Source organism: Pundamilia nyererei, unplaced genomic scaffold (assembly GCF_000239375.1).
Source record: "Pundamilia nyererei isolate P.nyererei 1_Seehausen unplaced genomic scaffold, PunNye1.0 scaffold00137, whole genome shotgun sequence".
NCBI classification, from domain to species: domain Eukaryota; kingdom Metazoa; phylum Chordata; class Actinopteri; order Cichliformes; family Cichlidae; genus Pundamilia; species Pundamilia nyererei.
The window spans coordinates 1,258,195-1,282,342 of record NW_005187538.1 but is presented as its reverse complement, the minus strand read 5'-3'; the positions used below and the strand labels follow the sequence as shown (position 1 = coordinate 1,282,342).

The 24,148-nt window shown below is 38.6% G+C and overlaps 1 protein-coding gene across 1 annotated transcript in view; it reads right to left on the bottom strand.

Moving 5' to 3' along the window:
• The window catches only part of glceb (glucuronic acid epimerase b), a 58,360-nt gene that overhangs the window by 16,343 nt on the left and 17,869 nt on the right, over positions 1–24,148 (bottom strand). The window contains exons 2-3 of the mRNA XM_005743991.1: positions 16,540–16,646; positions 5,402–5,931 (exon numbers count right to left, since the gene is read on the bottom strand). Of these exons, the coding sequence (XP_005744048.1) occupies positions 5,402–5,918 (517 nt within the window). The 5' untranslated portion in view covers positions 5,919–5,931; positions 16,540–16,646. The remainder of the gene's footprint in view (positions 1–5,401; positions 5,932–16,539; positions 16,647–24,148) is intronic.

Below are 24,148 nucleotides of genomic sequence, written 5' to 3'. Positions count from 1 at the left end.
GCTCAACACAGACAGCATCGTCAGAAGAAAAGTTGATAATATAAATTAAAAATTTTGTATTGTTCATACATATGAGTACCGAACCGAAAGCACTGTATCGAACGGTTCAATATCGATATGAGTATCATTGCACCCCTACTATATATATTTTTTTTATTTTTTAAGGGCTCTTTTCTTGTGCATATTTTGGAGTGACGTTGGTCTGCACCAAAACAATCAACATAGGACAGGATAGTGGAAGGTGGAAAAAATATACCGGACAAAAATTAGACAGAACGTGATTTAAGGTTGTGTTACTGCAGAGTATTATAACTACAGTGGTGTGAATTTTTTTTGCCCCTGTCCTGATTTCCTAGTATATTGAATATTTGCCACACTTACATGTTTGAGATGATCAAACAAATTTTAATATTAGACATCGATGACAAGAGTAAATACATATTGCAGTTTTTAAATGAAGATTTCATTGATTAAGGGAGAAAAGTTATCCAAACCTATCTGGTCTTGTTTGAAAAAGTAATCCCTCCTTTTGTTAAATCATGAATTAACTCTAATTACCCACATTCTTTGGAAAGTTGAGTTTAGTTTCACTAAAGACACTCAAACCTGATTACTGAAAGACCTGCTGAATCAAGAAATCACTTAAAAAGAACCTGTCTGACAAAGTGATGATGGCTAAAAGATCTCCGGAAGCAGCACCTCATGCCACGATCTAAAGAAACACCTGAGAAACAAAGTCACTGACATCTACCAGTTTGGAAAGGGTTACAAAGTCATTTCTAAGGTTTTGGGACTTCAGTGAACCATGGTGAGAGCCGTTATACACAAATGGAGAAAATCTGAAACAGTGGTGAAACGTCCTAGGAGTGAACAGCCAACCAAAATTACTCAAAGAGGACAATGACAACTCATCCAGGAGGTCACAAAAGACCCCAGAACATCATTAAAGAACCACAGGCTTTCAAATGTCTCAGTTAAGGTCAAAGTTCATGAATCAACAATAAGAAAGAGATTAGGAAAAAGGGCATCCATGGGAGAGTTCAAGGAGAACAAGGCCTGTTTTGCTGCCCCAGGACCAAGTAATGGGAAATGGTACCATGAATTCTGGCTGTCTACCAAAACATCTTGAAGGAGAATATCGGCCATCTGTTTGTGACCAAAACACACCAGTAAAGGCTGAATGGCTTTAGAAAAACTAAATGAATACTTTGGAGCGACCTAGTTAAAGTCCTGACCTGAATCCAATTGAGGTGCTGTGGCACAACCTTAAAAAGGCAGATTATGCTTGAAAACCTTCCAATGTGGGCCAAAATTCCTGTGCAGTGGTCCCTCGCTATAACGCGGTTCACCTTTCGCCATTTCACTGATTTTTTTGGGTGGAATTTTACATGCTTTTTTTTTTCCTTTCTTACAGCGCTTTGTGTTCTGGGTCTTGAGTGGCTGTAGACCATTGTCAATCAATCGCATGCAGTGTCTTCTGTACAGTACAGAATGAGTTCAGCTTGTCAAATTACATAAATCTTCGGTCACTAGCAGTGTGACTCTGAAGTGCTGCACTGTATGTTTGTAAGTTTTCTCCCCAACAAACAACAAAAGTGTCTTTGGTTTCATTCTATAATACTGGACTTATTTTTCCACGAAGGTTTGAACTTTGAGTTTAAACAAGAGAGAAAAGTGTGAAAATGTTCCTGCCTGTCTGAGAAACGTCTATAAAGTGTGTAGTCCGGTGTTTTACAGCCTTAAAACGTCTATAATAATTGAAAAAAATAAAGTTGGCTACTTCGCTTATTCCACCTATTGCGGGTTATTTTTGGAATGTAACTCCCGCGATAAACGAGGGACCGCTGTACAGCGCTGTAAAAGACTCTTTGCTAGTTATTGATTGCGGTTGTTGCTGCTAAGGGTGGACCAACCAGTCATTAGGTTTAGAAGTCAGTTTTTCACACAGGGCCATGTGGGTTTGTATTTTTTCCCCCTTAATTATAAACACCTTAATTTAAAAACTGCATTTTGTGTTTACTATCTGTAAGCAAGGAAGCCAAAAAGAATTTCCACTTGCATGTCAGGATTTATTGACGCACAACATTTAAGCAGTCTCTGTATGCAAGCAACTAAATGTTCAGTCTTGAGTAAAAAAACAAACAAAGAAGATCAGTTAATGCCTTTTAAAATACGCCTGCATTCATAGTTGGACTGTAAAATTCACCAGCATATGAAACTGGACGTTTTGTCCCAGATAGTCGTTATCTGTCATTGGATGGTCGCAAATGAAGCCCTGAAACACTGGCTGATGTCCCTTGTGGCTAAATCATGAGAAGATAGCCAATGGGTTTTGTGACTGTGTACTCTGACAAATGCATTACTTATCAATATACTCAGCTGCGTCCTCTTTGTCTTGGGCTGCAGCTGGCGACGGCAGTCAGCCATCTCATCACAAGCTGAAAGTGATGTGCTGATCGCAGTAACATCCTCCGGCACTGCAGTTAATCAGCAGAGCGGGTGGGCCAGGTCATAAAAATTAACATGATTAATAGCATCTGATTAGCAGCAGATGAGTTGTGAGTGAGTGAAATAATACAACATTAATAAGGTGGGGGGAGGGGGGGGGGGCGATCTACCTTTCTAAAATGCTTTCAATTTGTTTCCATGCACAAATTAGCAAAAGTCTCCTGCTGTGTTGGCTATTTATATTGCTCATAACCAGTCTTAATTATAAAGTTACTATTCTATAACATAACAAACCTCCTATTGATAAATAACGTTAATGTGTGAGGGTCTGTAAATGAAATTTGTTTTGTGTAGGGTGGTGAGCTCGGTGTGGCAAATCAACCAATGTCCTTTGTAATAATTTGCAGTGACTCTCTCCTCTAAGGCACCAAGAGGACCCAAACCATCAAATAGACCCCATACCATAAGAGAACCACTTTATCCCCTCACGTGCCCCCATGTATGTTTAAGGTCAGGTCAAGTTTCTCCTTTAGTTTTTCCACCCATCTCACCTTTAAATAGTGGGGAAAAAATTCCAGTCAGTACTCCAGTCACCACAGTCAGTGTGGTGAGCTGCCTCAAATAAATCGATATACGGGAAAGACTAGATTGTGGATGGGCTCATTCACTGGGCCAGATTCTAAAATAAGAATAAAGAAAAAAGAAAAAAGGCTAAAATAGGCCACTAAATATACTTGGTCAGGCCTGCCTGAGTAAAATCTCTATGAAAACACTGGTGCTGTTAAATAACCTTTTCATGGTTAACAGGGGTGCACTGAGGAAAAATCTTTCATGACCTTGTTTAAGCCCTGCGGTAAATCTAAATGTAACAGGCTAATTAATGAACGCCTATTTTCACCTGTAAAAATGTTTAGTAGAACACTGGTGTTTATTCCTTCACATGTAAAAGCACAAACAGTAAGAAGCCTAGAGCTTCATTAAATGACCTTGGTAAATTATGTGTGCAGTAAGTATGTGCTTGTCCTGCATATATCAACATACATACATACAGCTGAACAACTAACTTCAGGATTAGACAGATCAGACAGTAGCCAACTAAGTACTGCTTCTATAGGAAATGCTGATCAAATGAAGCTGATTAACTGATCAGCAAATGTGAGCCTTCTTTAAAAAAAAAAAAAAAAGTATTTAGGTGGTTAACACAATGCCACAATCTACCCAGGGGTGGATATCCCTTCAAATCTAGTGGACAGTTAGACTGTATAGCGCTCAGAAAAACTGCAAAAACCCAAAAGCTACAACTCTGACTCTACAGGCCTCAATTAGCATGTTCAAAATGATTCAAAATTATTGCTTCTAAAGGTGGTTTTGCAAGCCACTGAATCATTTTTCTCTCTTTTTACATGACTGTATATAGGACACATAACCTGATACTGAATGCGCTGAATTCTTTTTAGTACTTAAAAATTGGTTTCTATAACCCCCAGCCAGCATCGGTCAGGCTCTCAAAACAAGTGCTTTGAATGCAACTCACTGTGCTTTGTGGACAAACTGAGAAAATAATAAATTATTTAATTTGATAACTAAAATATTGCTAAGTTGCAGAGCTAATAAAAACAAAAGAGAAATTGCTGAAAACCAAATAAACATAACAGAATTATTGCTTTAAATGTGACCTTCTGACCTACCCAAGCCTTTTAATGTCATTATTCTCTACTGTTTTGCTTGAAGCACAATCTCTTAAAGAGTTTATGAAGAATTTGAAATAAGAATTTAACATAAGTCTCAATGAAATCGTGATGTAAAAAAATAAAATAAAATAAATTGTGGGGATTTGCAATTTCCATTTCAGCAGCTTCAGCCACAAGTTAAAAACAAACAAAAAACTAATTTGCTGCTGTGACACTGCTCTCACAGACAGTAGCCATCATTATTCATCAAGTTTACCAGACATTTTGCTACTGAACATTTCCTCCTTACATTTACCCACCACCACAAGAGCTTTCTTCTCAGATGGGTAAAGGACTCAAAACTGTGAATCCTTTACCTCCTGCTTCTGTCATTTCCAATAAGAACACTGATATGTCTGGATTTATAAGATTATGTTTTGGGGGGAAAACAAACAACATATTCTGTGTTCATAGCCGACACAATCTCCTTTCCCCCTTTTTTGTGCCTGTAGCTATTTGACAAAATGAGAAAGATAATAAATATCTATTTTGTAATTTCAAGCAAGTACAAAGAGCCACTTCTTCAAGCAAGCGAGGAACAGACCTATATTGATGACAAAGTGGTTTCAACTAATAGGCTTTTAAAATGAGCTATTGATCTTTCCTGGCCATTATCTTAAAAGGAACCTTCAAAAGAAAACAGCTTTCAGGACAGACCAGAAGCATAGAGGAACATGGACAGATATGGTCACTTAACAGACCCCCAGCTGCTTGTATCAATACAGACTAATACTGACAATGAGTGACGAAAAGAAACATTTTTAATGGATTCGACACAAATCCTATTTAACAGTGTTGGTGTTAAAGAAAGGCAAAAGATGTTTGGAACCGGGTGGCAGAGAGTGAGAAGGTGCTCTGGAAATCTTTTTGAAATCTGGCCCATCTTGCTAATCAAGTCTCAGCTCACTTTCTCACAGTTTAAACAGGTGATTTACAGTGTGCCATTTTACGGCAATATGCTTAATTAAGCAAATTACACATTTCTCTGAGATGTTTGTTTGGGGGGGTTTTTTTTTAAAGAGTTTTTTGTCTGTTTGATTTTTTTCTTATGAGATGAGCTTCTCATTTTGGCTGCACACATCAGACACTACTTGTGCAAAGCCTTGGTTCAGTAGGATCTCAACAACAGAAAGAACATTAATATTCACATGCATGAGCACTTCTATTAGGAATTGAAAACCTGAAACCTGCGTGCAATCGAAACCTAAACAAACAAGACTTACCTTCCACTCCGCTGATACACTTGACCCGGTCACGGACCTCCACGTTGTACCCCTCAAACGACATGAAGACTCCATTGGGGTGGTAAGGTTCTCGCTGGGCGTAAACCTTTGAATAGCTGTGCTGAAACTCAAAACGATCGTAGCCATCGTACTGCACTATTTTGCCGTACACCTCAAAGTACTTTTCCACCCAAGAGAAGGGCAGGTAGACTTCTCCCCCCTCTCGCCGGCCTTTGACAGTCGATTCATCATTGATTAAGCAGTCAATTTCTTCATACTTGATCCCCCCGACAACTCCGACAACAGGCGGGGGCTCGGGAGGTTGCGGGGGATGCTGCTGGCTGCTGATGCTAGCATCGCCGATCTGAGAACTCGTGGCCACCGGGGCAGCACGGGGCAGGAAGCGTATGGAGGTGTCACTAGAGCAGCGGTTCCACAGCAACACAGTGATGAGTGTGAAGAGGGCGCAGATAACGATGAGGGTCTTGTAGTTCACCCGAGCAGCCAGGCAGCGCATTATCACAACCTGCCTGTACAGCACAAACAAAAACAACTCATTAGAAGACTCTCATTAGAGTCAGAGTAGCCTGCAAATACATTTATGCTTAACGTCTGCTATTATACACCAGCAGCCTGCTCTTTATGCTCTAGGTTAAAAAGCAACCACCTTGCAAACACCTAAAATCTGCCTTTATAATAAAGCAGGACTGCATCAGACATTTTTATAAAAAAGGTGTTTTCATCTGAGCAACTGGAGGAAGAAGGAAAGAAACTATAGTGTGAGTTTGTTTTTCTCTTTGCAAGCATCTGTTTGAAATTTATAGACGGTGAAAAGTTTACCACAAGGATCGCACTGCTGTGTGAGCTTTCTTTTTATCCCGTGGTGCCAAACACATGGCCGCGACATCAGCTGTGTGCAGGAGAAATCTGTAATCCCATACCGCCATCACTGAAACCTTGTTCCTCGTTTACAATCGCTTTAATGGAGAGAGCTGACTAAAGTGGTTACTTAAGTGCATGTGAGTAACATAACTGCTCTGATCTTTTACAATGACTTCAATTTTACAAATGAGTAAAGTCAGCTGATTCACATTAATAGCACTTGCACTGAGTAGATAAATGGAATGAGGTCATTATTGCACTAAAAAAAAGTCAGAACATAACCAAGAGAAACTAGTAAAAGATACAATCTAGCATATAACAGTAAAGCTTTATGGTGAACATCACAGTTTGTAAGTGCCTGGAGAGTGTAAAGTGCTACTGTTCTCCAGTGATTCTCTCACCAGATCATCAAACTCCAGATAAACCTGAGTGAAAGCTGCTTGGAACAATTTTCCCTAAATAGATGACATGTTGTAATTTGTGTCAAACACAGAGTTTTGCCTACTTTTGTCTGGTGAGGAGGCCGTGTTGCCGTGGATGAGTCACGAGCACCTGAAGACAGAGCTGGTGCATTCATGTTGTAATTAAGACTGAACAATGTGAAGAAAAAAATAATTTTGTGTAGTCTAACTGATTTTTATTTTTCCCTTCTCTTTTGCATCGAGTCAATTGTGGTCTTCACTGCAACTCAAACTCCTCTAATCAGGACACCTGCATATGAAGGGGTAGTACAATATGTTGAGCTTTCCATGCAGTAAGAGCCAGCTTAAGTCCACATCACGTCTGAAGTAGCTCGCCTGGCTCAGATCACAGAATCCACCAAGCAGAACCTTTAAATCTAACTAATAATAATGTTATAGCTTTTTAACTCCCACAGAAGCTTACATATATGCTGGGCTACTTCTTGGCCAGCAGCAGTTGCCAAGCAACCAGCAGGGACTCCAGAAAGTTATAGCTCCTGCCCAAGAAACACAGTTACTACAATTACGATTATCTTAAATAAAATTTTAGAACCAAACTAAAAATAAATCTTGTATTTTAAACTGCAAATTTCTTTAATTTCTAAATATAATTGAACTAGTGAAGAGCAGACGGTCATTGGTGGTGGGTTAGTGCCAGGTGGGAGCTTCTTTTTCTTTTTTTTAAGTCCATCTCATAATGACCTGAGCTGAACTAAACCAAAGTCCTTTAGTAAACACCTCCAGGGACTTATCGAGCTTCAAAGGTCACAGAGTTAAAAAAATATATATATATATATGGATCTGTAGAATAAACAGTCAAATCTGGTGAAGTCAAAAAGTCTACCCCCTTGAAGTTACACTTGTACAACAATATTTGCTTCAAAGTTCTCCCACAGATTTCACATCATCGCTCTTTCACTGTCATACTTCTCCTTAAACGGTGTCTCTGCCTAAGCAGTGAGTGACCTTTAGGAGTGGATAAAGAGCACAGATGTAACAGATGTGACTCTGAATTTATAATGAAACAAAATGAGGACGACACTGCAAAAAACTCTTTTAAAAATCAAAGCCACACCTTTATGATCACTTAACCTCAATACATCAGACATGCACTTCCCATCATGACAATGCTCAACTTCTGCTTAGATAAATACTAGAGGCAAAACAAACCATATCCTCCTGATGCTGGCTTACCATCAGTCGCTGCAGACAAAATTTAATTTAAGGTCATTTTGTTTAATTTTAAAGCATTGCATCCTGCTCAGGCCATATTGCAGGTCCCTTAGAGGCTCTCCTCAATTACCCTTTCAAAAGGTTTAAACCATCTCTCATGTCTTAAATTGACATTTTTGATTCCAGTCTTAAGAGATATTTTCCCCCCTAATTGAATCTACATAAAGGTTACTGTCACTATCATTTATATTCTGTATCAAATTATGTGCTCTGTGCATTTCCACCTTATGGATGTTAAATTTATTACAGTAAACTATCTGGGTGCACTTTGGTTGATATGCTGCTTTTCAGATTTTGAATTAAAAAGCAGCATGCAAATCAGACGTGTTACTTTCTGCATCAGTCTTCTGTTTTCATGTCCTCTGTGTGTCTCTGACATTTTCGCCAAGCAAACAAGAAATCAATACACATCCTTAGGCCTCTCCTCTTCCTCCACACTGATTACAGCTTACTGCTGATAGAATTTACTATTACATTGATGACAGCGCCCCGTCCTCTGATGACAGAGGAGGGAGAGGGAGAAAATCATTATTCGCCAAGTTCATTTCACTATCTCAGCTTAAACTAGCCACAACTGAAGGTCAGCTCAATCAATGGGCATTAATTGGACAAAAGTAATCTTCTGTAGCGTTGCAAAGTCAAATAATCACACTAGTGGCCTCTTAAGAAAGTTAAAGTGTTAGATTACCCGCAACGAAAAAATGCTTTGAAATACAAACACAGAAGGAACGCATGCTGTAGTAGATGAAGCTGCGGCTCCGTGCACGACAGGGGGGAGTATTTTCTCCATTACTGGATGGAAAAAGTTTTCAGCTGGATTTTATAAGAAAGAAAAGACTTTGGTGCATCTCTGCAGCTGGTTACTTACTGCCACACGTTAAAAACCATCACTGATATTTAGAGAAATGACAGCGCGGTACAGTGATAAAAGATGAGGCTGATGGGAGCTCTGACAATGTTGAAAATGTGAGGCGGAAAGACTGGGGACTGCACCCTGAAAGATAAGTAGAAACACCCCTGTCAAGGATTCCAACTATAAATAAAAGGCTCTTTTTATAGTGATTCGTTGCTAGCGTTGAGGCTTGGGCTAAAGGTGGATATACATGGGCTTTAAGCGTGGCAGCATGAGGAGTATCCTAAAACCTCTTGCTCACTTGGTTTACCTAAAGGCATGTCCCATTTCTCAAACGTAATTTACATCTTCACGCTAGAACAGTAGGCACACTGGAAGAGAGGTTAATGTCACGGGTGAGCAAATTACAAGATGCGGTTTGTTTACGGATCACAAACCATGAATGTTCTGTCTGAGGAGATTTCGCACTCTGCCACGTCTTACACCCAAATAAGCATTTGCAACGTTTCTGTAAGGTTGGGACTAGCTGTAGAAAGCCAAAATACCCCTAAAAACTGTAAATAACAGCAGAGATGGAGAAAACCGAGAGACTTAAAAACTGTTTATTCTAAGAAACTGGAAAGCATGCCCTCCTTAGAATGTAAAACTTAATTTCCATCAAATTCTTGGCAATAAATATAAGCAGAAAAATGAGACAGTGTTGAAATTTTATCAGTGAAAGAGTGGTGTAGCACTTGCAACATCAAGCATGTTTAAATCAGAAAGTTAACAGTTTTTAAGAATGGGCATCTGTCTTTTCACAACAGGTGAAACAGGGCACCTTCTGAAGCATGCTCTTAAGCCACGCCCATATGTTTTCTCTGTTGTCACCATGATTTTTCTTTTGTCATGATCACGGCAGAAATATAAAATGAGTGCATAATTTACAGACCAAATGTTTACCTTTTGCTTTTCTAGTTAATCTTTAAACAAAGAATCTGTTACTTTGTGTCAGAACACAGGACTGCTTTTTGTCCGAATCCCCACTTAGTCAGAAGAAGCGTTATATTTATTGGAAAACACCGTCCAAATGAAAAATGTGAACTGTCTGTATTACAGTATGTAAACCAAGTTGACACAAAAAAAAATTAGTTTGATTTATTGTTCCCTCGACTCCGTTTCCACAAATGAACTTCTTTGCAAATCATCTCTGCCGCTATGTTAATTACAAGACAAAAACAACACTTTGTTATGCAGACACTAGCTGCGTTGTCTCTGGTGTATTTTGACTCAAATTCACTTCTATCTATCAGCAATCTGTTTTCATCAGAAAAAACAAATAAACAAAAGACAGCAGTGTTTTTTTTTATTTTTCTTTGAAAGGCTTTTTTTTTTTTTTTTCCTTTTGATTTATTTTAATTGATTGCTGCTATGACACAGCAGAACAGGCAGTAGTTGTATGGTATTGACGGGGGACAGCTGAGTGAATTCAGCACTATAAACTCCAGTGATTCGATTTGATGGAGTTTATTTATTTAAGCATTACCTTAAAGATATTAAGATTAAATGGTTAAGAAATCCACATTTGTTACTTAGTGGAGGGCATGGAGGTGGAAGATCAGCAAAAGCCGTTCTGAGGACTTGTTTATACGATACACATCTGTGTAATCCACTGGTTATCAGATAAGCTCCGGAGGTTTTGCATAGATGCACTCCCTTTGGTGACAGTACCGCTGTGATCTGGAAGAAAACTACACTGTACATGACACTAAAACATATCTTTACAACAGGCACATATAGCTGGACAGCAGGTGAAAGACAATCCTGTTGGAGGATAAAAGTCTTCCATGCCTGACAGATTAGGGAGAAAGCCACTGCAAAACAAAAGCAGCTTTTCAGCTTACAGGATCCCAGTGTTCTGGTTATGGAAAATGAGAAGCGACTGTAGGTACAGGTGAAGGCTTTTCTTTTATATTCTATAGTATAATACAATGGCACTAGGAACTTACAACAGTAAATTGTTTTTGAAATTATGTTTTGTATTTTTGCCCACATCAACTCTCATGTCAATCTGTATCCTTCATTCCAACAAGACCAAGAACAAAACCTGTAGTTTTACAAAGTAATTTTCCCTTCACTCGACATGACTAGAAGAATGCTGGAATCACAAACACAGTACCCAATTAATGTACCGACAGCCCCCTGCAATACAAATGTGAGCAAACGTGTGGTAGAGACTGAGCAGTGAATCTGCACAGATGCAACTCTCTGCACTTGAGTGCAAGAATATAATTAACTGAATCCTTTTCGTCTTTTTCTGACAGATGTGTCAAACACGCCGGCTTTTTCCAGTGTCAGGCATTGGCACTTTTATTTTTTTAACTTGCAAAGATTGGAGTTTTCTGTTGGTGCCACAAAACCTCAAGAAACCTTACAGAAGTCTCTGATACAATCATTGGCTACTGGTGTTTTTTCACTCTTTCCTATTTTTTTTTTCAAACAGAGTCAAAGACTGACAACCCACACGTTGACAGGTATAATTAATATTATTCTGTTGTTATTGTTAATTACCAGAATATTATAAAAAGCCACTGTATATGCAACTACATGTAAAATCAAAAAGCTGCTGGTAAATCACATCTGACTTTACACCCAACTGAAAACTCCTAAATGATACTGCTGACAGTCGTCACTGTAGTCGGCTGAGAAAACATCTGCTTCACAAACACACAGGTCTAGCAAATTCACGAGTCCCTGGGGTCACAGGGCACTCGTATGCCTAACAACACACAGATTCTCTGCTGCTAATGCAGATCAGAGGCTTGAAAATCTACCTTAAAAATCCCCATAAAAATCACATCTCTTGAATGGGGACTTCAATTTAAACTAACTACAAATCTCGGTCCAGGTCTCCAGTGCAGAATGTACAACATTTATACCGAGTGAAAACTGTTGTGGCGTTGGGCTTACAGATGGGTGAATGGAGTTGTTTTTCTTCTCCAGCTCCAGGGGTAACAGTCACAAGCAGTCATCACAGCAATAAAAGCTTGAGTGCTCATGAGATATCCTTGGGGAGCTGTTGGAGCAGAAGCCCAGAATGCGTGAGGTGCAGGTTTTTGTAGCCTCAACTAAACTCCTGGCATTTCACAGCCTTCCTCCAGGGGTAAAGTAAGGCAGGGGTTTGAGACTGCCTGTAAATTATCAGCTTATGCTGAAGCTCTGAGGCATGTTAGCTCCTGCAGAGATGTGATGGAGTTTGTGTATGTGTGTGTGTACACTCTGGATGTGTTTTTAAGCCTGATTATGATAGCGTAGGCAACAGAACAATTCAAGGCAACAACTGACAGGAAAAATAAACAACTTACATCTTTATCCATGAACCGCTGAGCATGCAGCAGAACTGCGTGTATCACCCGTTATATGAGGCACAGTCTATACTCTGCTAATCCTCAGAATATTATAATGTATAATTGATTTTGCATGCAAACAAAACAATCTGTCATCAAGATATGTAAATACTCTCTCAGCAATGTAATCAATTGTATATTTAAGACAGGTTAAACTTTAGAGGTAGGAATCACCATACATCCCACGATACGATATTATCACAATACTTAACGCACGATACGATATTATTGCAATTTAAAAAAGAATATTTTGCAATATTCAGATTCTGTACATAAAGTTAAACTTTATCAATATTCATTTGATCTAATATCAAAGTCTCGCACGCAGTCTTTCTCTCATTTCAGTCAGTTTTATTGTTGACAAACTGAACGGTTTGTTTTACAGTCTAGTCCAACTTAACTGAATGCAACCATCTGGTACAATTATAGCCATTCTGAACTATGAAATTTCTGAAAACTATGCAGCCCATTCAGCAACTGAAGAATTTGAAAGTAAATTAAAACAAAATATAATTTTACATTAAATAAAAAAAGTTTTAAAATTAAAATAAAACATGTCTTAAAGTAAAATAAGTAAACTGTCATGTTTATTGCTGCCAAAAAAAAGTTAAACACATTTGGACAGTGAAGGAATGTCAGGATTCTTCCTCAGAAAAAAGGATCAACATGCTCTGAGCACAAAAACCTTTTTTGTAACAAAATATCGATTTCTGCTGTCCCTGTATCGATACATTATTAGCAAACAAAATATCACGATACTACACAGTATCAATTTTTCCCCCCACCCCTATTAAACTTATACAAGGTCAAAGCACTCATCATGCTACCACAAACGTAAAGGGGCATGAGACAATCCAAATGACTGACTTAGTCGGATCAGACATTAAACAGCCTTTAACATGCCAACTCCCTAGTGCAAAGTCTTTGTTATGTCAGACTGCATCCATGTGAGAATACCCGGGTAGCTTTCATGGTGACCCCAGACGGTTGGTGAAATCCTCAAGCCTCAAGCTCAGACTCATCTTTACATACAGTCTACAGCTTGATTTAAAGAGAGTATTTTTCTTTCGTTACCAAGAATGACAATATTTAACCTCCTAGGACCTGGCGTCCACATATGTGGACATCACATTTTGGGTTATTTAGACCAAAATACTCAATTTTGCTCTACAAGGGCCTGATATCCACTTACGAGGACATTATACTGCTACTGTTCTATCAAAATTTTAAACGAATATCCTCATATGTGGCTCTTATTTTTATTTAAAAAAAAAAAAAAGGTTAAAAAAATAAAAATCTGGTAATTCTTTGTTTTTACATTCATCTGGCCCCAATATGTCCAAATATCAAAGAGAAATTTAAAATGCATGCTGTGGAAGAGTTCGGCTCTTAGGAGGTTAAGGAAGTAGAAGTATGAAGTCACTTGAGTACAACACTTCATTTCACCTAAACCTATATCAATATCTGTCCAGAAAAGGTATGCCTATCCCTGTCGCTTCAAATACTCAGTAATAGTAGATTGCAGCTATCGGTTCTAAACAGACATGAGAAACCTTGAAACCCTCATCACGCAAAATTATTCAGTTTTGTTTGGAGGCAGCGGAAAAGTGAGTGCACTGCTTTGAAGTTAATGCGCCTGTGTGTTTAATCTCTGCTTGGCGGATTAAGCAGGTCATTACTAAAAAGCTTATAACTAAGGTCTGCTGAGATTTTTAGCCAACTCTTAATCAAATGGAGGGGAGACGAGAAAAATACAGGGTCATGCCTGGTGCTACAATACCATAGAAACAAATGCAGGTTTACTAAACACAGAGAAGCAAAGGGATCTAAAATAAGGGAATGAAGTCTAACCTATGGTGTACAGTCGTAGCAGATTATTGGGGTCAAGTAATTTCAACTCAAAGTAAAAAATAAATCATCCCCAGCATTTAAAAAAATAAAAATAAAAATCATTTATTTCTGTAATTTTATCCTGTTATTTAATGGTCTTCTTCTTCGAGGAACAAATAACTTGACAGCAGTGATGGGCAGAAATGGCATTGTATGTCTTATATTAAGAAGAGATGCACTGATTGGAGTGTGACCTGCTGATCGCCAACTGTCATTTTCTTTTCTCAGAACTATAATTACCAGCACACAAAAACAAAAAAATCTACTTCTGTTTTACTTTTTCTCTTCTGTTCTGTTACTGATTTATAACTACTACTTTTCTTCAATGCAACATTTTATTTTTATAACAATATTATTAATAATAACAAAACAATAAATTAAACTTTAAATATTTCCTAAAACTGCTGTAATTAACAGGATTGGCTCTTGTTGAAACAAATATAAAGCACTCTGCTCCTGGAAAAAGGCACAAATATCATAGAATTGAGTGGTATAAACGGTATATAGTAGAAATGATATGAATTTGGCCAACGGTAGAGATTTTTACTATACCGCTGCTATCAAGCTGTGCCTGGTCAAAATCATCGCAATCGCTGCAAGCATGGAGCTTACACGTGGGGAGGAGGAGGAGGTGCCCATGAAGAAGAACGTCGGTCACATGCACCTGGGTTTGGGTTTAAGCAGTTTGATGTTAAGCAGACAAATATCATCTGCCAATTGTGCCGGGTGACAGTAATAGTGAAGAGACGAAGCACGTTCTGGAATATGAGAAAAGCCAAAAACTGCGCTCTCCTCAAACGCCCAGTCAGTCAAGTGGAAAGAAAAAAAAGGTGGCCCTACACACCAGCAGACTGATCTTTTCCAAAGGCACATTTTATTTTAAACAACTTAGAATTTAGTGTTTTACTGATATTCTACATGTATTTTTTATTCAAAGATTTTTGCGCATTTATCTTCATTTTTATTTGTTATTTAAGAATTTTGTGTTACATTGTTTGGAAAAAGATCTATTACATCTTAAAAATCATTTTAAAAGTTTTGTAATTAAAAAACAAACAAACAAACAAAACGTTTGCACAATAAATGTTCTTAAAATGGCATTCTATACTCTATCTATATACAGAAGAAAAGAATATATCGCAATATAGATCATTACAGCACATGCTTCAAATTATACCGCCCAGCCCTAAAATATCATATAACATATTTTAGCTTACCAAGCAAAAGCAGGTGCAAGAAATGTATGTAATTACACAAATGTGTGTTACTCACATAACCTTCCAGCATGTTTATAACTATAACACCAGATAACAAGACACCGACCCTTTGCCTTTTTTTACTCATCTTCATTATTTCCCTTGTAACCACTTTGATTCCTTGCTCATACCGAGGCTGCTGGCTAGCTTTAGCGTTGCCCACTTTGCCTTTTTTAGTTGGCTTTAGCTGGGTGAGGGTGATTTAACTGTCTGGACAGATTTGTTGTTGTGAACTGTTTTGTGGTGTGCACGTGCCGTTTACTTTGTCGAACTTCGTGCCTTCACTCATAGCATACTTCCATGCTAATGACATGTTAGCATGTGGCTGTGAGAATATGTGCAACTATATTACAAGATGTTCTTCATGTAAGTGTTTCATGTAGGTCTCTCAGTACTTCCTTAAATAACTGATTTAAATGGACACCATGTACTGAATCAATTATTTATTTAGTGTTACTCTAAAGAGTAACACTTTTAAGATTTCACCAAAAATAAGGGCCAAAGAGAATAATTCAATCTCTAAAGAGAAACACTGCATAACTGGTTTAAAGTTCAAAAGCATACAAAAACATCTTACGCAGCACTACAATGTGATATAAGTTACAGCCTTAAACATCAGCCGTGGATTGAAATGCTGTGCGATTATCTAGCACTTAAAACAGGGCTGCATGGGGGTGTGTTTCGGTATCTCAAGGCCAGCACTTTATCCTCACACAGATGCACAATTACCTGTTACGCAAGCAAATGAACACTTAGTTCCAAGAGCTCTGTCTTTCCCCATGCTATCAAAAATGTTTCAGAAGAGAAATGCAGCGCTTAAAGGGACTTGTAACAGATATGCCTAATAATTTCATCATACAAGCGAGACCAGGCCATTTTTCACAGTGGATATAAGAGCAGATTTAATTTGCCCATGTAATGCAGTTAAGCACCAATCTGCATGTGGAAGAGGTTTTAGTGCACATCAAGTGTGTTGGTTAATTTCATTATTTATTAATTTTTTTTAATATCGACAATGTTAAAACTTGTCACAGTCAAGGAGCGTGCATGAACCAAATATTTACACAAAATGTCATTTAAAGAACAATCTCTCCTCCGTCCGTGCTTCCTGGACCACAAATATAACTGTCTCACTCTAAATCTTGACGGTGACGTCTGTAAGGACAGTGATACTAACCTCTTCTATTCATTTAGAAAGAGATAAACAACTGGCTGAACATCCTGTCACACTTCACCCAGCGTCCTGTCCCGGCTCGCTCTTCTGGTACTTTCTGTCTGCAGTATCTGTAACACCAACAAAGGAGACACAAAACATGAAAAGTCACTATTGTTTCTCAAAGGTGAACTCATATTTTTTTATTTTGCGTGCATGATGAGGACAATGTACAGTATGTGTAGGTGTGTAAAAGATAAATACTCCACAAAAAACATCTTTTTTACATGTTAAATGCAAGCTGACAGATTTAATGGGATGTACTGCTTTTTTTAATATAACTGAATTGCTTTTATTTTAACTGAGCTCTTCACTCAATTCTAATCATTTTTCATTAATGTAGCCACAAAAAGCCCCACAGCCTCATAAGCAGACCTTGTTACTCAAACATTTTTTTTGAAATTCATTTCCCAAAATCTGTTATTGCTATTGAGGGTCACATGAAAGCAAAAAATGCACCAAGTGAAATGCACTAGGCAGCTGTTGGTTACAAGCCCACTTCAGACAGGTAAAAATACTCACATGTGAATGGGAAAGGTTCAGTTAGCATTAGCTGATAGTAGAGAAGAATGAATTCCTCCTGTGCACTGGTTTAAGCAGGCTCTACATCGCTCAAATGAAATCCTTTAACTGGCTAAACGCTTCCTGGGGTAAATTATGACTGATTGCTCCTAAGCAGCTTTTCAATACCACCTTTTCACAGAGCAGCAAAATTAGCCAGTGTATCTTTTTTTTTTTTTCCTCAATGTGGCAAATTATAACTTTAAATCAATGCTACAAACACAGATGCACAATAAATTACGATAAGAAAACCGATGCATATTTGTAATTGCAGCTATTGCAGGGTCACTAATGTACGCCAATCTATCAGTCCAAATATGCAGTTACATGGATACTTCACTCTGCAATTAATCTTACTAGTTTATTTCTAGCTGCTGCAGTGGCAAGCTATTAAATTAAAGAAGGTACTAAATCGCTACGTCAAAGAGAATATATTGATCTTTTTTATGAAAAGTGCTTATTGACAGAGCAATTAAATTAGATATCGAAGAAATTAAACCAGCAGAGCTTCATTCTGTCAGTGCACGGCCAACTGCAATGTGACAGACGCAGAACGACAAAGCCACTAACAATTTGAAACTGGCAAATCAACAACAATTACAATATTTTAAAATATAATGGTATCCAGTTACACAAGAGTAAAATTGTCCCAGTGATGTTGAGGTATCTACGTAGATACTTCTAGATCACTCAGTCGGGAACATTTTAAGCAAAACTATCTGATGGCTACCACTCCCTCAAACTAGTAGCAAGTATATTTTTGCTTTTTTCCTCTTTAGCTTTCATCGTCGAGTATGCTGATGACCTGTGTTGCCACAATTCTGTCTATTCATACAGCTGGTCTATAACAAGTTGCCATAAAAGATGTATCCTGGCTAAGAAACAAAAGAAAATACGTTAATGAAGTATTTCAATGACACTCTTGATTCTTTAAAGGAGGACAGGACATGCGTGTTTGTGGCCTTTTATTTGAAAGAAAGCATACTGCTACCAAGCCTGAGTGAAAAGGAGACAGAAATGTCATCAGTCTTAATCAATATTCTCTGGCTATTTTATGAGGATACTGATGTTTTTAGAGGCAGGTGTGCTGCAGGCAGATGGTAAGAAATGAGAGTAAACATCAGCCTGGAGCAGCTCATTTTTCCCAGAGCGAATCCTGCAACAGCCATGCCAGCATTTCATTCTACACACCTCTCTCTGAACATCTGGATAAAGTGTTGCTTTGCTTGAATAAGCATCTTTGTAGCTGGCCTAGTGCACGTGCACTGTAACCCACACGGACAACCGCACACACGCGCTTGTACTAAATGCTTCAAGATGACTGTGAAGGGGCCATTATGTTTCCCCATCTCTTCTCCGCAACCCTTCTGTCCAAAGTGGATAACCAGTTTCTTAAAAAATAAAAAATAAAACAAACCCACAAACAAACACGTTTCAAGCATCAAATGGAACCAAAAGCACAGTGTAAACTTGAGCTCAGAGGTGCCTTTAGTGGTGTTTTGAGAGTGTATAAACCTTATCTGTCCTTCTCAGATGGTTTATGATTGTGGCAAAAAAGGCTTGGCTGGAGGAAAAAAATCCACGTATATCAGATGAAATTAATTAAAACATAATATGAAGGATACTGAGCTTCAAGGAAAATGATCTGTTGCACTGCATCAACAGTAAAGGTCATGTATTTAACAACTGAGTGAGGTGACTACTACACTGAGAGATTAAATACTCTAGATCTGTCTGTTTGGGCTCAGGGGGTGATTGAATACTAACACTAGTGACCGATTTCCTAGGGGAAATCCTGTGTATGCACAGATCTTATAAAACAGGCTTTGAAGGACTTGATGAATGAGTTTATACTGTGTGAGAGAACAGACTGAAGGAGGGACATATTTTTCAAGAAACACCAATATTTGAAATTCTAAGAAGTTAAACGCTCAATCAGTATGAGTTCTAAAAATATATATAATCTCTTAAGGATGTGTAATCAAGAGCAGAGGAAGCTGAGCAGCACTCCAACTCCTCTTTAAGGCGGTTTAGCATGTCCCAGCTTTGCTCTGTGCTGACACCGTTTTAACAGCCTTTACATACTGACCCATTCAATCGACCTCTCCTAAGCAAGGGGCTGACACCTTGCATATGAATCACGGACATCAACTTTATGGCTGTCTCCTGTGAATACATTTTGAACATTAGCCTGAGGATATTTCTTTTATGATAGTTTGACTGAGAATGATATTGGGCCATTAATTACTCAAGTCGCTACTCATTTGCTGGCGCCACCACACATGCAGCCATCTATCATGACTTGTGAGGGTGAAAAAGAAAAAAAAGAAAGAGAGAGAGATGGAGACCCATCTGTTGGGCATTCATAAATACATTCATTTTCTTTGGGGAGTCAATGGCTGGCCAAACATTGAATGATCGCACCACGGATGCCACCATGGAGCCAGCTATCATTGACCATCTGATGCCCAGAGCAATTTCCAAGAATTCTGCGTCTGCAAAGTGAAGCGCTCAATTAGCTGAGATTTCTGCTTGCAGAGCTGGAGAGCAAACTGATTAAACGCGATTGCTTATCATACAAATAATCTACTCCATTCTGCCCACACATACACACAAACACACACAAGTCTGAAGTATTCTGACGCACAGTTAAAATAAATAAATAAATAAAATCAATATGAGCTGGTGCCAAGGTCACTGGATAAAAATAGTCTGCATAGTATAATCTAAATGAATTGCTTGGGAGACGAATCTATATCCCAAAAATAAATAATAGTCTGAACCACTCTGCAATACTGCAGATGATTTAATCTCTGGTTGGACCGGAGTCAAAAGCTTCTCTTTTCAGGCAAATTTACACAATAACCTGTTATATACAAAACACTCCTTGAAAAGATAACTGAGAAAAATAGGACTGTGTACATCCTTATATGGTCTGCTATAACAGAAGAGAATGATTTTACTTGTAGCTGCTGTGAAAATTGAAAAATGAATAAATAAATGAATGAATAACTAAATCTGCATAGAGCAAACCTCAACAAAAAAAGACAAAAATCGTTACTTTTAGGGCTTTTCTATACAATCCTGGAGGCCCATGCTAGCCACCGTGTTAGCTGCATTCTCCCAAAGCACCAGTCCCATGCCAACCTCTCCCAACTCTCAAACCATTAGGGTAATTTTCATACTGGATTTAGCAAACAAAGAGGGTTTCAGAAGGCCTTCGTCACATGCTGAGAGATGTGTTGTGGTTGTCACAAGTGTTTAGGGATATAGATAGTAAAATGTGGTGTTATTTAGTGCTGCTTTGCATATATTTATGGGCTGTGTCACTCCCTTTTTTGTGCTTGTAAAGAAATGCAGCTTTGTTGCACCAGTTTATTCCCAGATTGGGTGCAGCTGTTCTCCACTGTTTGCTCTCTCCCTTTTCTCATGCAGAAACAATTTTCCATTTGTGAATCCCCCCCTAAAAAAAACCTCCATACTTCTAGATTTCCCTTGGAGCGTCTTGAGGTACTTACCCTTTAAATACACCTACACTCTGAGATGCTTTTTGCATTCAGTCGTGGGAATGTCAGTGTCAGAGTGACATAGTTAAAGGTTGAGGCAACAAGAACTTGCAGGCTCTGGGGAGGCAGGTGGAGTCACTGCGCAAGCCATACAAAACAGATACTTGGAAAACTCTTTGAGAGCCACTCCTGATTTGCGTTCCAACTCTAAACTGAAGAAAACAGGATGAGAGGATAAGTCTCAGAGTGGGAGGCAGCAAAAAGCAAGCTTGCATTAGGAAGCCAAGATGAAAGTAAATAAGAGTTGGGAAGTTTTTAGAAGCACAGCAAATACCCTGGCTGCCTGTCAGGACTGTAGTGAACCCCGTTTTTCATGCTAGCAGGCAAACGCTGCTTACAGTAAGAGCGGACCATTAGATACCAGCGATATGTTAGGGAATGAGAGAGTAAACATACACAAACAACGTTAAGCAGCAGCAATTAACACCACTCAAGTCTTCATTATCTCAGTATCTAGCACAACTGAACTGTCATGGTGTCCACGAGAGGTCACTGCAGATAGTGCTGCTCACTTAGAATCAACATATTCAGATTTATCTTGATTTGGAAAAAAAATGAGCAAGATTGCAGCTAACAACACCTTCCAGTTATTAAATAATTCAGGTCTAAATAGAGGGAGAGATGACAGACAGATGCACCTACAATGCCACAGCGAACAGCCATAGTTAGCATGCAGGCTGTAGTTGTAGGATGGCAAAGCTCTTACTCACAGTCTTCAGGTCATTTTACAGACTCTTTGTAGATTTCTGAGATGTGGTATAAAGACAAATCACATGAGAACATTCCCTTCTGGGCTCTGTACATCTGACGAACAGCTCTGAACTTGTTCGCAGCACAGACACCTCGGTGTGAGCTCTGTAAAAGAGGAGGGCTGTGCCCCAGCTGCCTTTCACATGAAGACAAGACTTGCATCTTCAGAACCTTGTTAGTTCTCTGAAAAGGCCACCGACTAGTTTGGAATATTAAGCAGCTCGTGCTGTCGGAAATCAAAAAGGATTTTGGGAGAGAGTGGGAAGTTTCAAAAAGGCTTTGATGGTATATATCGCTCAATCTCCAGAAGATACGGCAGGATGAAAAAATAAAGACAGGAGAACAAAGAGCCTCTCGGGGAGGAGGGAGGCAGAGGTTATTCTTCCCCCCTCTCTGTTCTGAATATGCATATATCATTATTCCTCAATCAGAGCGTCTTGCCCTTAAAATGTCAAGACTTCTGACTGAAAAGACGAGAAAGCGAGAGACAGAAATAGAAACTAAAATTGGGGAAATGGGACACCAAATGTTTCAGGTCATCAGACACACTCAAGTAATATAGCCTCACTTTAAGGAATATACAAATGCAGAGCACAGTGAAATAATTCATAAATCTAAGGCCTGGTAGCACAGTTTGTTTAAAAATAATTAAAATAATGAAATGATTACTAGATGCCTGAATAATTACAGAAACAGTTACATCTTTCTGAAAATCTTTAAAGACACGAATGTGCACAGCATGCTTCTTGGTGCGCTCTAAGACAAATATGTTGATTTAATAACAGCACCCTTTTGCATTGAGAGAATTGCCATCGCTTTGGGAGGAGATTAGATTAAGCATAATAACACGTCTCCTGCAATATGCCTTTCCTTCAGTCACAGTAAAAATAGGTTGTTGCCAATAAAAAGGGCTTTCTTTCAGGAATATATGCAAAATCTCACTTTTAAATTTTAAGGGAACAAAGTTGTTTGAGAACCGAAGAGAGAGTTAAGACGGTCAAGTCGGTGAGATTTAATATGTAAAGCACATTGGCTCACACAGCTAAAGAATTTGACAGAAATGCCAAGAGACTGCAAGCCATCCAGCAACGAGGTTGAACATGTGTGGCAATGAAGAAAAAAGCTGTTCAGAGGCAAAGTAAAAGCCCTGAGGTGATTTTTTAAAAATGTCTCTTTCGAGCTGACCTTGACTTTACCGTATCCTGCAGGTTTACCTTTAACTGGCCTTACCAAGCAAATTATTACCCCTGTCAAGGCTGCAGTGTCCTGCCAATCTTCTGCTTTCTCTGCCTTGAATGCAATTGCTCGTGGATATTTCTGCTCAATTTTCTTCTGCCGCTTTCAGGCAATTTAAATCTCTTTTAGTTCATTCGCACATGATATATGTGCCTATAGTGGTCCAGAAATATTTAAACTGAATAAGGGAGATAGTAATTCTGTTGGTTTTTAATTATGGGGATTACGGAACGTAGTGTTCGAGCTTTACAGATTGCACAGCAAGGCCATGCCAGTTCTGTTGACACTGCTCAGAAGTCTTTCATGTTGTAACTCAGTTTGTAACCCAGAATGTCCATGTGTGTGGCTATAACACTTCTGTCATGGTCCAAATGTCTACTGGAAGCAGAGTATCTGCAGTGTCTCCACAATGTCTCCTTCTCTCACTGTGTATTTTAACACCAAGACAAGTTACGTATAAACACATGACATGTATGATGACATTACTTTTAATTTAACTGCGAATGCGAGACATGAGCCAAACTGGTATATGTGCAAGTTAGATTGAGATTCATTGAAATGATCAAAGCGTGTGTGTGCTTGTTTTTGCTTTTTCCAACTCAGTCAGGGTAACTGTCTGAATGTGTGTGGGGGCATCTTAGAACAGTCAGGTTTACATAAAAGGAAAAACCAAATGTACTAATTGTAGGACATTGGCGAGGCTCTTTGACAATTCCAGAGCAGCTGTCAGTACATATGAATGTGGTTATTTATAGCGCTGTTGCATACCATTTCATCCCCTTAGATGTATGCACACAATCAAACCATTCCCTCCTCCATATACAACAGAAGTCCTCCTCAACACAATCTAGAAAAACAACCAAACTTTGCACTTCTTTGTCTCAGAAGGCTCGAAAAATCTCCACCATATTTTATAACCTTAAAATAAACCCACACTGCTTGTGCAGTTACATCTGGGAGAGAAAGCTGTTGACTTTGTGTCTGCAGAGTTATATAAAAGCATGTTAATCAAACATGGTTTTGATGATAATTAAAATGTCAAAAGGCGATACTAACCATCCAGCATAAACAAGGAATTTTACCATGGTAGAAGCAGAAAGCTGTTCCATTTGTAATTACTGCCATTATTATCCACTAACCCTTTAGCACTGAATGAAAGCAAAATGAACATTAATGCAATACCACAAATCTTAGTTCTTACCCCCTGAAGAAAAATAATGACTAGTAAGTGTTCAAAAATCTTACAGTGTTGCAAAACTGCAGGTGAACTTGTAAAGAGGTAATCAGGGGAGTTTTTGACTTCTAAAAGCGCTCTACAGCTGCTTTTCTGAATGGTTCTTGTATATGTACTAGGGCTGAACGATATATCGCATTTGCGATAATATCGCGACATGATCAAGTGCAATTTTCTAACCGCAAAGGCTGCGATTATACTCTGGACATGTCCAAATTCATGGGCT